The sequence below is a fragment of the Corvus kubaryi genome, unplaced genomic scaffold, assembly GCF_017639235.1.
Source record: "Corvus kubaryi isolate FWS band 111438036 unplaced genomic scaffold, C.kubaryi_AGA036_p1.0 37398, whole genome shotgun sequence".
Taxonomy (NCBI): Eukaryota; Metazoa; Chordata; class Aves; order Passeriformes; family Corvidae; genus Corvus; species Corvus kubaryi.
The window spans coordinates 16,694,881-16,709,210 of record NW_024581137.1 but is presented as its reverse complement, the minus strand read 5'-3'; the positions used below and the strand labels follow the sequence as shown (position 1 = coordinate 16,709,210).

Below are 14,330 nucleotides of genomic sequence, written 5' to 3'. Positions count from 1 at the left end.
GCGGGCGGGACGCGGCGGGGGCCGCCCGGGCCGGCGGGGCGGCGGAGCCGGACACGGCCACACGTACCATGATGGCGGGTGCAGCAGAGAGGGCGGGGCGGCGCCGCCGGCGCCCGGAAGCCGCCTCGGCACCCCTTCTGCGCGTGCGCAGTGCGGAGCGGCCGCGGGGACGCGCGCCATGGCCGCCGCTCCGCCGCGCGCGTGCGCGGTGGTGCCGGTGGGTGTGCCCGTCCTTTCCCATCGCTGTCCGTGGTCTCCTGGCCCTGGGCCCTTCCGGCGGACTCCGTGGCGGCGGGAGGTCCTTTGCAGAAGAATCAGTTCTCTGGCCACCTGCAGGTCCCACCCTCCTCCATGGGCACTGCATTAAACCGTCCCTCCCTGGGGTCCTTCACCGCCCACCAGGAGCTTACTCTGTAATGCAGAGTGTGGGATGCAACGAGATTATCTTAAATCAGGATGTTCTTTGATCTAAGATGTTATGTACTTCGTGCTGCTTTCAGCTGGTAGAGTTAACTTTCTGCACAGAGGCTTGTATGGGGCTGTGTTTTGGATTTGTGCTGAACACAGGGTTGATAGTTCAGAGATGTGTTTGTTATTGCTGAGCAGGGCTTGTGCAGAGCCAAGGCCTTTCCTGCCTTTTATACTGCCACGCTGGCAAAGAAGCTGGGGTGCATGGGCAGCTGGGAAGAGACACAGCTGGGACAGGTGACCCAGACTGACCTAAGGCATATTCCAGACCTAGTGACATCATGCTCAGTATAGAAAGTAGGGGAAGGAGAAAGGGGGGACATTCAAAGTGATGACATTTGTCTTCCCAAATCACCACAACATGTGATGGGGCCCTGGTCTCCTGGAGATGGCTGAACAGCTGCCTGTCCATGAGGAACAATGAATTAATTCCTTGCTTTTATTTGTTTGTGTGTGTGGTTTTTACTTTCCTTATTAAACTGTCTTTATCTCAACCCATGAGTTTCCCAGCTTTTACCCTTCATTCTCTCCCTGATCCTGCTGGTGGGGGAGTGAGCGAGCAGCTGCCTGGGGCTTGGTTGCTGGCTGGGGTGAAACGACCACAACTTTCAAGCCTAATCAGCAGGAAAGGAGACCTTATCAGTGGAACAGGCAACAGCCGGTGTCCCCCAGCTGAGGACATCCAGGAACTAACAAGCTTTAAGGATGCAGAAAAATCAAGATGTTGATATATGTCTATGTATACAGTTCTGACCTGGCAAAATAAGATGCATGTACCCTGTAGTTGTACTATAATACTAAAAATTACACCTACAGGTCTTCACCTGCCCAGGTGAAGACCCCTCTGCTGAGCATGTGAAGAAATTAGCTGGGATTATGTGACTTGTATGGAAATTACTGACCAATCACAATAGAGGGGCTGTACTTGGAGAGCTACAAACCCTGGCGTTCTGTGTATCAATAATGGCGTGAAAAGTTTCTGGAGCATGTTATCTCTGAGCTGATGAGACAAGGGGAGGACTGCTCTCGTTTTATTGCTTGGTACCTAGGCCACATTACTCTCCAGTACTACTGGAAAGGAAGGAATGGAGGTTACCTAAATTCCTGGTCTGAAATAACTGAATTTTAAAACTAAAGCTCCCCATAGTGGGATAGGATTGACTGTCATACTCAGTGTTGTTTACTTTTCTGTCCTCTTAACTGGTCTTATCAATGCTGAATCATGCCATGCGGTAGTGGTTAGTGCTTGCTTCTGCCAAACTTGCATATTGCTGTATGAGAAGTTTTGTCACTTTTCAGAAATATCCATATGCTTTTCATTTCTCATCTGCTTCTGGTGGATTAATTAATTTCTTGCTGCTTCCCTATAGATGAGGTTTTTCATATTAAATAATCTGTCCCTGTGCCCAAAAAGTCTTTCTCTAACCCCTCTGTATCTTGATCAACTGCATTTGATAAGTGGGAGTTGCTGCTTCCCATCATGCCAGTGAATGTGAAAGAAGCTCTAGAAAGCATTGGTGTCCCTGAGTGAAATGTAACAGTGTTTAAAAGCAGAAGTTGTATTTATGTGTGTTTCTTATATAGACATAGATATATATATATAAAAAAAAGGAAAGAAAAATAGAAGAGTGTCTTGCTCTTAACCACCAGGATTTTCTTGCTGAGAATATGGCATTCAGGAGATAATGAGTCCTGTCCACTTCAGAACCTTGCAGGATCAGTTCTGCAGCTTGCAAGTTTCCGCTCCCTAGAATAGCATTTCAGAGATTTCTTACCCCTCTGTTAACAACAGCTTGTCTACCAGCATGAAAATATTGGCAGTGGGGGAAAACATGCTAAAAATAAAACGTACACTTGGATTAACTTTTCACAATTTTATTAATCTTCATAAGCAGGCACTGAAGAGTATAAAAAAATAAATAATATCTGGTTTGTACACATTCCCAAGTGCTGTTAACTTCCCTGTCTCTCCCAGAGATCTTTTCAGTTCTGGGCAGCAGGACAGTGATCTGGCCTGTTGATCTGGTTCCAGCTCACACTTGGGGGGGAGTTAGCTGTGGTCACTGAAGCTGCTTGGCTGGAAGTTCAACACCTTTCCCAGCTGAAACTGCCAGGAGAGGTAAGGCGGAGCAGGTGGGTATCCTGGTGGCACTGAGGGAGACTATATAAATAAGGACAAGAGGGAGGCACTAAAAAAGCAAAACAGGTGATTCACAGAGGGAATTTGATTCTTTGAACAGATACTGGGCCTATCGAAGTGCATCTGGAAGTCCAAATGGTTTTTGAACAACTTGTTCTTTAGCTGCCAGCTCTACAGAGACTAACTTCCAAGTCTGTTCCATTTGTGTAAAACCACATCTGCCACTCACAAAGCAAAGGTCGTATAGGGCAAGTAAATATTCCAGAATACAATTTTCCACAGAAATATGGCAACTAAAGAAAACATTTTAATGCTCTCATCCCACTGTCTGGGGTTTTTTTCACCCGTAACTGCAGTTACAAATCCATCACACAAAAGAAAAAGCCTTTATCTCATGCCAGCATCTGTAATGTCCATGCACTCTGAAGTAAATTTTATACTTTATCAGATATAACTTTGATGCCACAGAGCACTTCATCATCTTATAATACCTTATTGCTACTGCAGCAAGACTGACAAGACTTAGCAGTATATCAATAGAGAAGGAACAAAGCCCTATTGATCCACTTGAAAAGTCACTTTTTTCTTTTTTCCATTTAAAAAGATATTTAGCTCCCTTCAAATCATCTGTCAGCCTATGAAAAAAACACAAAAGAAAACAAAACCCCAACCCCATAACCAAACACAAGTAAGAAGGAGATATAGAAACAAAAGACTGAAATTAAAAACATTATTTATGGGTAAAAATACTGGCCACTGTTCTCCTATCTATCCCCTAATCTATACTGGGAATAGATGAAGCTGAGATAGTCCTGTGATTCAAGGGAGTGTGAGGTTTGGTGAAGAATGCCTGGGCTTTCAGGGAAGCCAGCTGTTTGCTGCACGAAGGCAGCAGCACTTCTGGGAAAGCTCTGGAGCCAATACGTTTGACAGAAGCATCTGCCAGGTGGATCCCAGTGCTGCTGAAGGACAGTGGAAAGGCTGACCAAGGCACTACAGCCATGACTGCAGCTCCAGCAGTATGTTCCTGAGCCCACACAGAAAACGTGTTTTGCTGGCCTGGAGACTGGCTCCTGCTCCTCTTGGCCTTGAAAGAAGGGCTTAACATGTTAATGCTTTGGAATGTTCAGATCTGAGACTCTATCCAGACAGCTGAAATAGTACGTACATGTCAAATCAGTACAGACTGCCACTGTCTGAGACCAACAATATGTGGGGTATAGAGGTCAGGGTTTCAGTACGAGAACCTACAAAAAGCATTTCTGTGAAAGCTAGAGAGAAACTCTTAACTTAGACTGAAAACTCCAGTGTCTTCTGGAGGTAACTATGAGATAAATTTAGGTTTAGTTACTAAAGTGTGAAAGCATTTTGTTCCACCTCCAAAGCAAATCTTATGTTCCACAACAAAGGCATTCTGGGGTCTCCATGGTACCAAAAGATATAGCTCTGTTTAAGACAGGCTTGAAAGTCATGAGAGGTGTTGACAGTTTATTACACCTTTATGTGATGGGGATCGATCCATTTGGAACAACAATAGAAACAATTCTATCACAGCTCTTCCTTTCAGTTCTTGTCATTATCCAGTGCTTGTTCCAGTTTCAGAAATTAGATTACTTCAGGGCTTTTAGTATCAGCACTGCACACAAGGACAGCTACCATGTTCCCACCTCCCACAATTGCTACTGGCTTGTTTAATTTTATCTTAAACAGCTGCCACTGTGATCAAATCCATCACCACTTAAGTTCACCAGTTAGCACAGAGTTAATGAACAAAAAAATAATACATACCTGGAAGGAAAAGGCAAGTAATCCCTTACAAAGCAAAGTGACACATCTGTCCATGTTTTCTCTGCTGCACACTCGACAAATCAGGTTTACAGAAACAATTACCAAAATATTTCAAAAGCACTCCAATTCACCATATCACAGACTCCTTTGTGCCTCTTCTCTGTTTATGCTTCTGGACTGGAAGTCATTTTTCCTGTCTTTATTTTTGAAAAATGGGGGGCAAAATAAAGTTCTGCTTAATAGCAGTATAAAATTTTTGTTTTGTCTTCAGCGAAGTTCATTCATTCTGGAATAAATACATGTTCAACACGAGGGACATTCTTCCGATGATGTGATACAATACACAAGTAAATGAGGAAGAGGAGGCACAACAGTGCTGTAGCTGTGAGGAAGACGAGAAGCCCAGCAAACAGAGAAGGTTTCAGAGGTAACTGGATCAGCTTGCCTTCTGCTGGAATCATGTTCGTGAGGCTTAACATGTAACCGAGGGACCACGCTATACTGCTGTTGCCAACCTGAAATAAAGACAGAAGAGTCCTGTTCCCATGGAATTTTCAGTCAAAGATGAGAGGTTCCAAAAGCTTAACTGCTATTACTGGCAACTACTGTCCTTTAAATTAGCAAGGAGAAATCTTTAGTGGGATATACAAAGAGGATATGGAACCATTTTAAATTACCATTTTTCTGTAGTTCAAGAGGATGGTAAGAAAATTGGTCCCTGGGCTAAAGAAGTGAGACACAGGTATTGGATGGGTACAAAGATTTGTGGTCTATATGCAGACAGCCTGTTAAGCAAATTTTCTGTGCAAGAAACACATTTTAAACAAATAAATAAAAAACCCCATCACTGCTGTGCCAATTCCTAAAACTAGCCCCTCACCTTAGCCAAACCCTAGGATGTCATTTTAGTTCCCACAAACAAAAAAAAACCACAAAGAGTGTCACCAACACGGACAAAGAGGAAGCCAGGGTAAAGTTCCCAAAGCAGGAACTCTATTTATCATCTTTTGTTCCATTTTTGGTTTTGTGCCTGCAAATGAACCAAAATTAGGCTCTTCCATTTAAAAAATAAACATAAATTTAAAACTACTTCAAAATGGGTGAAACAACAGCAAAGGGAGCATGTTTGTATTTGCTCCATGGTCTTCCTGCTTTGCTGTCTTTCCCCACTTCTAGTTTGAGCAACAGAGTTTACCAGTTTTCCACTGTCCTTTTCATTAAATCATCATCCTGGCACTTGAAAAGCACAGGATCAAAGGGTGAAGTGTCCTTTGTCCTCCTCTCATCATGAGGTTTAAAACTTCTAATTTTGCAAATCATCTAGCTCTGGATCTCGCCCAGATCTTAGCATTAGGCCAAGGATCTTTTCATTGGTTGTGTTCACTGATTAAAAGGAAATATATACTCCTAGCATAGACAAAAAAACCACCCTCCAGTCATAGTGAGATTGTGCTGTTATCTCTGGGGTAGCTTAGCTGATCAGCCAACATTAGATCTTGCTATTTTAGCAGGGGCAGATCTAATTAAGAGAATGTAGTTTTGCCTTTTGAAATTTCATGATTACCCTAGTGTAAAATCTAGGCAACAAAGGTATTAATTTTAAATAAGCCTTTTGGGGTTTTATTTTGCTTGGTGTTTTTATAGTCTTGGCTAAAAACAGAAAAATGTTGCTGTTTTTGGCTGCTCCTATCTGGTGGAACAGCTAAAATTTGGGCACTCCTCCAGAGCTGCTAATGGTTGTCTACCGGAAGTCAAAATGAGGCAAGAAAATCCTACTTGATTCCTTTATGCACAAGTAACAGATACGAGTGTTCAGAAAACATTGCTTTTGATTTCTCATTCACAGCTTGCCAGCATCCCCAGCATCTAAGGGGATTTAAGAATACACCATGAAGATCTACAACCTATTCTTTTATTGGTTTTGCATGCAAGTGCTGAAGCATTTCCAAACTATATGGACATTAAGAGACAGTCTGGGATAGAGTTTTAGAGTAAGGCTTGGTGCAGTAGCAGAGAAGAAAAGAAATGCATCTATTGCACAGATACTGTAAGCCTTCTCTCTCTGTCCACTGAAAGGCAATACCCCATCAAAATACATTCTTATTCCAGAGAACCAGATTATGGCACAGATGGATGAGTGGGGTGAGGATGAAAACTGTCCTGGTTGCTTCATCACCACTCACTGGCTACGAACAGCTTTGCCAGTTCCCCCAAGGCTCTGCCAGGAGACAGAAAAGCAGAGTTCTGCTCTCCAGCTCAGAGGGTTAGCTCAAACTTATCTGCTGAGGTGTTTTAGGCAGATCACTGCCTAGAGCAAAATGCTGGGGAAATGTTTAAAACACAAGTGTTTGGTCTTTGCTTAAAGCTCTTTAAAAGATCTATGTAGCATCTCCAAATAATGCTGCAACCTCTGAAACCAGGCTGAGATTGCTACTGAGGTTGGAAAAGTGGCTTTGTTTTATGCCAAACATTTGACAGTCATTTACAAAGGCTGTTTACAGCCATTCTATTTTTGCTGGCTGCTGCATCTTCTGTCTCCTCCTTGACCTCTTTGGATTAAAATGACAGTAAGAGAAAATGATTATTACTCACCTCCTTTTGAAAATGTATCTGTGGCCAAGTTTCTGCATTGAAGTTGTAACCATGTACAAGCAAGTAATAAATGAAATTGGCTGAGAAACAGTAGGATCTAGCATATATTTCTTCAAATTTAGGCAGCATAAACTGCAGCTGAAAGCAAGAGATTTTTTAAAAAAAACCATGTTAATTATGGGAAAAAATGCTTTGGGGTTTTGTAACTAGAGAATATTTGGATCCTAACTAGAATTTAGTAACATTTTTCAGAAACACCAAGTAAAGGTGTAGACAATTAGATACAGGGATTTAGGAAAAGACTCTAAAAGTGACATAGCTTACGTAGTAAACAATGAAAATGAACATAAAACTGCATATTGAAGATTGAGGATGTTATGTTTTCTAAAATTTCCATATCATCTCTACAGCATGGTTAGAACTGTGAAATGAAATTTTGAAACCTATTCCGAGTGTTAAGCGTGATAGAAATACTACATGCTTTGAAGCACAGTGGAAAAACAAATGCTAGGTTGATACAGACCTTCTGAAGGGTTCTGAACACATAGCCAGTCCATATTATTTTTATATCCAACTTTTAAAGGTTTAAAATGGAAAAGATAAACCCCAACAACACCAAAAAACGACCAACCAAACAACCCACTTACCTGTGCCCAGCTCTGTGAACAGAAAAACCACATACTTGAATTGAAGTCATCTAGGGAAAAGTGTCCAGATAAATTCAAAGCATTAATTGTATAGTAGAATCCAGAGAAAGCCTATAGAAAAGGAGTAGGTGACAGGTTACTTTCAGAGCTACAGAAATCAAAAGCAAGCAAGCTCAAAAAAACCCACACTGTTTGCAAACCTACCACAAAATTCCCTTTTGCTTTTGGCTGATGTATTCCATTAAAGGGACAGTCCTCTCTGTCTCTGCAAGCAGTGAAGTTAAACAATAAAGAAACCATCTCCTGGCACAGACCTGGGTCTCCTGTTCCATGGAAATTCACAAGCTGGGTTGGGTAGTAATTTGCTGGTCTCAGAGACTGTGTACAAAGGCTGCCAAAGAAGTACTTCATCGTTAATGCTGTATTATAATTTTGAGGGTAACAGGGATTATCCACCTTGGCACTGGTGTTTGATTTCTGGGGGGAAAAAGAAACAAACAAAAACAAACAAGAAACCCCAAAAAATAAATGCTAGTCAAAAGCAAGAAAGACCTAATTTGGCATGAACTACAGGAATCTTTTAAAAATGCAGATGTATTTTTGTTCACTGATGTGACTGGTCAGCACAATACTGCTGATCACTATAATTCATAGAAACTCCTTTCTCCAGAAATTGTTGGCAAGATCAGCAAAACACTCACAAGGCCTTTTCGTCAAATGGCACAGAACTCTCACTAATTTTTAACAAATATGAAGTTCTTTGTATGAAACCTAAGTGCGTTTGGCCACAACAAAGCACAACTGAGCTCTTACTGGGGTCTCCAGACTCCATCAAAGGGAAGAGAACACAAGCCTAAGAATGTGCTCAGACAATTACTGAACACTTGCAAGAGCACCACAGCAAAGGGTCTTAAACAGACCTGGAGCAGCAGTGCCAAAAGCCTTTTCTCAGCTTCATCTCTGCCATAGCACTGGTAGCTGTGAGTGTAGACATTGTAGTTGTAACCATACAGCTTCACTTGCAAGGTGCTGTTGGAGTGCTCCTCAGGGTCCTCGGGGATAAATGAAATTTGAGTGGAAGCTCCTCCAAGATCCAGTGCACCCATAGTCTCCTTTCTGTAAGGATGGACCCATGTCCTCCAAAGGTTTCTCTACATGTAAAATTAAAAACAGGGCAAATTAGAAATATCATCTGCTTGTTCTCACCTCAAGCTTTTCTACTCTCTACTTCTTGAGACTTTCCCCCCTTCTTTGTCCTGCACTTTTTAAAAAAATAAGTAGCTATGAGGAAGACATGCAGATGTTTTTACATAAGAGGGATGTACTTTCAGAGAGTGAAATGATCTTGAAAGATGGGAAAACAAACGCAGCATAATGTTCAACTCAATAGGATAGCACAACGATCAAAGCGTAGGACTAGCCAGATCAATGTCTATCCTAGAATGTAGGGAATTGAAGTTCAGATACCCATGAGAACTTGAACAAATCTGGATGGAACTGGTATCAAGATTTGCTTGTTTCAAGGCAAGAAGAAACATTAAAGGAATAGAAAATTAAGAGATCACAGAGATAGTGAAAAGAGAGTGAAAATAGAGTGAAAAATGCAAAAAAGTCAGATGAAAGCTCCATCAAAGTCAAAAGAACAAGGACCCTTAATCTGCACATCTCCTCCACTGAAACTGCAGTCTGATCCATTCAGATGACATTTTTCCCTATTACCCAAAATATTCCCTAGATTCTGTATTTGATCTACATAGTCACAGTGTCAAATATAAATTTTCTGTGAATATCTATGTCAATCACTGAGCATGATGAGGTGAATGTATACACAAAAAGGGAAACAATGGGGTTTATGGGCCAGCAAATACACTCACAATAAAATTCTACAGTGAAAGATTCCCATAATCAGGCCCTCACAGAATTTGATTCTTAGCCCATTGTCACAGAAAGGTCAGAACTTCTCTCTTCTACTAGTGATATTCCACATGTATCTCTTCACACAACTTTAGACTAAACTGGTTTCACAGCGTCTTGCAGTCAATTCTTTATGAATTTGTCATATGGAATTTGATATTTGGATTATTAAAACTCATGTGGTAGAAGACTGACACCACCCTGAAGTTCATGATGCCATTTTTGTTGCATGAAATGCACAAAACGAGAAAAACTCTTACAGAAATGGGCAATTCCAATACTGTATTTCTTAACATTGCAAGTCAGCAACACATTCACCATGAGTTACTACTCCCAGCACAAAAAACTAATTCCTTCTTATTTAACGGCCATGATCTGATAGGAAGCATTCAGCCAGGACACATAGCAATACTCAGCAGTATTGGCTGAAATTCCCTTCAGCCTAGCAAGACAATCTGGGAGAAGTGCAGCCAATGCTAAGGGCAGCACACTCCTGCCACGAATGCAGATGAGTGATTGCTGATAATCTGGGTACAGCTTTTACTCTGAATGAAATGACAATGAATACCTGTACCTAAAAAGGGATCTTCCGACACATCTGACTCCCCCTTTGCTGTGAGGCTCCTGCCTGACCCTATTCCAAGTTCTAGAACAGCAGAAGTATGTTTTTATTGGTATCACTTGGCCTGCACAAGATAGTTGGTACCATAGCCTACTGCTCGTAGCCTGCAGCTTTTCAGCAGTCTTGGAATGAGCTGTGGATGAATGATTTCTGGCTCAGCTGAGGTATATTTGACCACCTTCAGTGCTTCAAACAGTCTTGCCTGCTTAGGACAAGTGAGCCAACACTGCCAAGCAATTTGGAGACCCCTAAGCTGGGCAGGTCCTTCACCAGTAGGGCTGCAGGGACAGCAAGTAAGCAGAAGAAAAGATCTTTAGTTGGCACCACTGTCAAGACAATCAGCAGCTGTCACCTGTCATACCAATGCATTTAAGAGCAGTCTAACTTTTTGGTTTAAGGTAAGGCACCCAATGTCATTTAGAGAGGAGCCCTTTTTTGGGGATCAACAAGTTTACCTTTGCCATATCACATTTCCATAACAACATATTCTTTGATTTATGTTTGCCCTATTACTGCCACAAAAAGACCCTGTGAGAGACTTCAGGGGAAAATAGAAGTTGCAACTCTGACACTTTAACAGGCATGTCCTGTCAAACTTCTCATTTATAGGAGAGAAACAGTGAAAAGAAAAGCATGCAGTTTTTTCCACACACCTCTAAGAAATTGCCCATTAAATAGTTGGCTGTTATCCATCCATACACCCCTTCCTCTGGCCCCGTTATGATCTGTGCACCCCTAAATTCAAAAGGTTGTGCTCTGAAGTAGTTTTGAATGCTTGCAAGGACTTCATTGGCTGCCGATTCATTTTGCAACCTAAGCAATTCACAAAACATGAAACACTGAGCATCTGGAAAGGTAATTTCATGTTTATTGTTCACTGACTAGCAATTCAAGAAAACTCCTACAATCAGCTAATATATTAAATAGACATTGTTTCCCTAAAGGGGAAGCTTATGATAGGGAACAGCCAGTATCCAGCATTGTTTCAGCAAGCAACTCCCTCTGTATATACCAACTTCCCTCTTTATCATGCAAGTTCATGGGTGGGGTTTTCTCCTTATATATACCTTTATTCTTAATGAACCGAGGGTTTATATGACAACTTCTGATTAAAACAGTCCTGGAATCTCTCTTCCAACTCCATTTAGCCACAGAACAATATAAAAAGCCAGTTTGTGCCAGGGCTAAAGACACAGACAGACCCCAAAAGCCACATCACATCAGATCACATCCACACTGAGAATCCAGTATCTAGTTTCAATCTGTCTTTGCTGCCCATGGATGTGCACAGACATTATCTGTTTACATAACACTGTATTTCAAGTCAGATGTGAAAGAGAAAATTAAACTCTTGCCTTCTCCAAAATAAAGCAAGCATTTCTTTTCAATACGGCATAACAGAGGGGTTTTATGCAGACACGCTTTCCCTATCAAAAAAGTTAATTAAATTAAATTGGCTGGGCTCCATTTCCCTTTGAGATGGCCAATTTCCAGTGGGTAAAAATGCATCCAGTACATTTTTCACATTCTGTTTTCACAGACTGCTATGCTAGTATGCATACAGAGTAGTTCAAGTTTCTGCCATACCTCAGCAGTCTCATGCCAGCTGTAGCCCCCAGATAAACAGAAGTGTTTTTATGCAGATGAGCTGGTATTCTCTCCTTGACTTTATTCAGACAGTCATCAAGAGGCTTGGCAAGAGCTCCAGGGCTACTCTCATAGCTGGATATACCAGGGCCTAAAAGAGAACAAGGAGACAGATTTCATTCTGCTTTGCCAACTACAAATTAGCCCAATTAGCAAGCAGGTGTTAAGAGAAAGACATTTCCCCCTTCCCCGCCCCGTAATTGCAAGCAAGGGTAGGATGGCTGAAAACTAGGAGTGCTTATTGAATAAACAATGTGGCGCCTGCCTCAGCTGTGTAAGGCAGAGAAGATACTCGTGTATCTCTGTATTTCTGTGTCTATAAATACACACCTATAGTACCATACTTGGAGTAACACATACGTGACAGCAGTGTTATATGTTCATGAGGAAAATAACTATACTCATGGCAGATGCTGTACAAAATAGCATGTCTGATGGATGTCAAATTTGTCTGATCTGCTGAAGTATAAAAAATCCATCTATCCACAGCCTAAGACAAAGATTTTCTAATCTGGTTTGCCCCAGCTGTCATGGACACCATGGCACCCTACAGCTCACTGCTCTCAACTGAAAGTACAATAAAGAAGCTTTTGCAAGGAATTGCTGGTGAAATTTCAAGATGCACAGAAATGGCTCTTGAATTCATAGAGGTACAAGTCTGCGCTGGTGCATGAACTAGTAAACAGCTTTCCAAATTTTCAAAGCCTTCAAAGAGCAGGAATGAGAGTTACAACATACTGCATAAGGCATAGCTATTTGAACAATTAACATCAAAGTGCTGCCTTGCTCAACACTCCAAGGACCATCAGGATCTCAACTTGGGTGTAAATAAAACATTCCTTGCTAAAATTCCCTAGCTGAGGAAGTCACACAGGGAGCAATCCAGGCATTCCCATGAAGCCACTGCCTCAAAGAGAACAATTGCCAGAACTCCATCTGTTTCTGTAACAGCCATGTCTTGCACAACCTGGTCCCAAGCTAAGCAAAAGGTGGTTTTTACCAAGTTGAAAAGAGAAACCTTTTACGTTCAGTCACATTGCATTGATAGAAACAGAAGAAAAAATACGTAAGCCTTTACAGATTTCACACTCCCAAACTCCTTTTTTGACAGTGTGAACTTAAACATGAACATTGCCCTGTAATCATTAGATGTTCACAGCCCTGGTTTTGGAATAAGACTTTCTGAAGTCTTAAGTCTAGCACAAACAGGCCTGAAGCTGGAAGGAAAGCTGTTACCAGAGGAAAACAGAGCAGCAACATCCTCAGCAGCTGCCATTGCCTCACACTCCTTTGGTGGCTGCAACTTCCCGTCTTGTAGTGTTCAGACAGAGCAGGTCACAAGGCAGTGACCATTTTCTTCTGGACAACTGCCTGCTTTGCCAATGCTTAGAGCCTTGCCAGGACAGATTAACTGCATTATAAAGAAGGGACTTTGATTTGGGGCTGGTTCCTACACACAGCGGCAGAGGTACTTAATAAAGGCAGAATTGAAATCATAAAACCACCACAGAACTCACAGAGCAGTTGATCATTTGACCTTCAAGTTCAGTAGGTATGAGAAATCTGCCTCTCATTATGCCCAGAACCATCCCCCAAATTAAGTGCTTAAGACTACAGTTAGAGGGTCACTAAAGAAACACTGACAGATGTGTTCACCACTGTCACCCACAGCATTGCTGGGGACAGCTCCCAGGAACCAGGCCTCTGTCTCCTCCAGTACAGAGTTACCCAAGACTAGAAGAGTGAACCCTGGTGATTTTGTACACTCAGGGATGAGGAGTATTTGTCTGACCATGGCTAAGGACATGAACCTAGACAGTTCATAGCAATTTGGACTCCTCTGTTTTGTAATTTATTTGCATTCTCCAGAGGTAAAACAAAATCTAAACCAATTAAAGCAAATTCACAAAGCACTGCTGGTTTTTTCGTGAAGAAGAATAATGCAGTTTCTCTGTGCATTTTTCTCATACCAGAATTCCTAAAGGCAACATTCCTGATGAGTCCAGACATGAGTTAGCAGAGTGTACCCCTGACCTCAGCAGGCTGGCCGCCATTCCAGCAGTTTGTAAGGACATTTCATCGTTAGAGACATGACAGTGCATTACTTCTGTTCATGTTACACTTGCTTTCCTTTCCTTGCTCTAGAATTGCTAAGAATGTCCACACGTACATTTAACACTGAAGACAGAAATGCTGGTGCTGTTAAGAAACCATTGCCTTCTACTCCCTGTTACTCATGGGCCTCTGTGGCTACATCTCCAGTATCTATTTCCAGACACAAAGAGAGATGCAAGACTTTATGAGATCATGACTGAGAGAGAAGGAAAAAATTCTCTTTGAACACCGCAGTTATTATCAGAGAACAAAAAACCTGATTTCCCTCCCCTACCTGGCCATCTGTCTTCGCAAAATGCATGGCATTTTCATATCTTTGAAAGCTGTATCAGATGTCACAGAAGTTGACTAAGAGTTTCTATGAAGGAATCCACAACCACCTAACCATACTGGAGTG

The 14,330-nt window shown here is 41.9% G+C and overlaps 2 protein-coding genes across 10 annotated transcripts in view; both read right to left on the bottom strand.

Moving 5' to 3' along the window:
* RPL14 (ribosomal protein L14) overlaps positions 1-165 on the bottom strand; it is a 4,584-nt gene extending 4,419 nt beyond the window's left edge. The window contains exon 1 of the mRNA XM_042043264.1: positions 68-165. Within this exon, the coding sequence (XP_041899198.1) occupies positions 68-70 (3 nt within the window). The 5' untranslated portion in view covers positions 71-165. The remainder of the gene's footprint in view (positions 1-67) is intronic.
* A 2,162-nt stretch (positions 166-2,327) lies between these two features.
* Positions 2,328-14,330, bottom strand: part of ENTPD3 (ectonucleoside triphosphate diphosphohydrolase 3) — a 38,807-nt gene continuing 26,804 nt past the window's right edge. For 8 of the 9 annotated variants that reach the window (XM_042043255.1, XM_042043256.1, XM_042043263.1 and 5 more), the window contains 7 exons: positions 11,759-11,909; positions 10,825-10,984; positions 8,556-8,786; positions 7,840-8,112; positions 7,636-7,746; positions 6,989-7,126; positions 2,328-4,911 (listed from right to left, as the gene is read on the bottom strand). In XM_042043255.1, the coding sequence (XP_041899189.1) occupies positions 4,678-4,911; positions 6,989-7,126; positions 7,636-7,746; positions 7,840-8,112; positions 8,556-8,786; positions 10,825-10,984; positions 11,759-11,909 (1,298 nt within the window). In that variant the 3' untranslated portion in view covers positions 2,328-4,677. The remainder of the gene's footprint in view (positions 4,912-6,988; positions 7,127-7,635; positions 7,747-7,839; positions 8,113-8,555; positions 8,787-10,824; positions 10,985-11,758; positions 11,910-14,330) is intronic. The other variant, XR_006018529.1, reaches the window with a different exon arrangement.